The sequence below is a fragment of the Syngnathoides biaculeatus genome, chromosome 14, assembly GCF_019802595.1.
Source record: "Syngnathoides biaculeatus isolate LvHL_M chromosome 14, ASM1980259v1, whole genome shotgun sequence".
NCBI lineage: Eukaryota > Metazoa > Chordata > Actinopteri > Syngnathiformes > Syngnathidae > Syngnathoides > Syngnathoides biaculeatus.
Window position 1 is genome coordinate 11,649,303 of NC_084653.1, and position 1,645 is coordinate 11,650,947.

Genomic DNA, 1,645 nt, shown 5'->3' on the forward strand with positions numbered 1-1,645 from the left:
TGATGCAGTTGGGGTGCGGGGGTCCTTTTCACACATCAGGGCTCATCGTGCGGGGACTGGTCCTTAACCGTGATCCTGGGGTTGACCCCTTCCAAAATAAGGTCCGGGGACTCGGACCTGGGGGTCTCCAGGTTGCTGGTGTCGGTGTCGCTGTCGCTGCCTTTCTTGCCTCCCCCTCCGGCCGTGTGCGTCTTGATGTGCTTGCTCAGGTGGTCGCTGCGCATGAAGCGCTTGTTGCACACCGGGCACGCGAAGCGCTTCTCCCCGGTGTGGGTCCTCAAGTGTCTCTGCAGCTCGTCGGAGCGCGTGAAGCGCTTTCCGCAGAAGAGCCAGTTGCACACGAAGGGCCTCTCGCCCGTGTGCCACCTAAGGTGCGCTTTGAGATGCGACGTCTTGCCGTACACCTTCCCGCACCCCGGGATGTGGCAGCTGTGCAGTCCCTTCCTACGGAGGCTGGCCCCGGCCGGCCCCAGCCGCTCGGCCTCCTGGCAGTTGGGGCAGTCACAGGTCGCTCTCCCGGAGTACCTCCGCGACGAGCGCGAGGAGCCGCTTATCCCCGAGCCGCCCCCGGAGATCATGGCGTTGGCCGCCGCGGAGGTGTCCGTGTACGAGGGCAGCACCGTTTTGAAGCCGTCCTGGGCCAGCAGGTGCTGGCCGGTGGTCAGCAGGTGAGACGCGGTGGGGCTGATCCCCGTGGAGCTGAAGGCCGAGTGGGTGAGCGAGGAGAAGTCCGCGTTGTAGCCGCTCAGCTGGGAGTGGATGGCCTGCGGGGTGCCCGAGTGCAGCGAGCCCTGGAGGGGGCCCGCGGGGTTCTGGACGTCGAGCCACGAGCCCGGGTTGGTGTGCACGTCCCACCAGGAGGACGCGCCGTTGGCCACCTCGCCGGAGATCGTAGAGTGGAAGCCGGACTTGTACCACGACTCGTACGGGTGCGCCATGCCCACGCGCGGGTACAGACTCTCCGCGGACGTGTGCACCTTGGAGATGAAGGCCGACTGGCCCGACTCTTGGCTCGACACGCTGCCGCCGTTGGAGAACAAGCCGCCGTAGTCGCTGGAGAAGGCGGCCGACGGGGGGGAAGTGGAGGCCAAGCAGAAGGCGCTGCTGCCGGCGCCGCTCGTTGGCGTTAGTCCCGAGGGGGCGCGGCTCGTCGCCACCGTGAAGCCGGGCAGGGCCGAGCCCAAGTTGCAGCTTGACGTGGATCTCTTCCACGGGTGAAATCCACTCTTGGAGAAGGCGCTGGCGTCGGGCAAAGTGGTGAGGGGACTCGTGTTTCCGATTTTGTTGCAGGTTGCGGCCAGCATCGCTAAAGGTGTCGTTCCAAACCGAGGCTCTTCCTGCTTGGGAAGAACAACAAAGTGGCACTTTTTAAACAGCACGCCTGGACATGTGTAACCATCACATATTCATCTTTCCCAGCGGAAAGCCTCTACGCCAGTCAACTCAGGCTTCTTTTAAGTCGGACTTGCAAAAGTGCCCTCAAGCGTCACTTGGAAAACAACTCACCCCAAGAATGGAGGTAGCCATATCCAAGTTGGGTCCTGCGGCTGGGAAAATGGCTGGCGCGCTCCAAGCTGCTGGGAACCGGAGTGATCCAGAGCCGCCGTGTTGTGGCGAGGCTCAACACGGGTTCTGTTCTGGCTCC

The 1,645-nt window shown here is 63.8% G+C and overlaps 1 protein-coding gene across 1 annotated transcript; it reads right to left on the bottom strand.

The window, feature by feature from the left end:
• On the bottom strand, nt 1–1,645 carry sp9 (sp9 transcription factor). The gene is made up of 2 exons (XM_061841846.1): nt 1,507–1,645; nt 1–1,337 (listed from the first exon to the last, which is right to left on the bottom strand). Exons 1-2 carry the CDS (start codon nt 1,525–1,527, stop codon nt 36–38), a joined length of 1,323 nt encoding a protein of 440 aa, XP_061697830.1. The 5' UTR covers nt 1,528–1,645; the 3' UTR covers nt 1–35.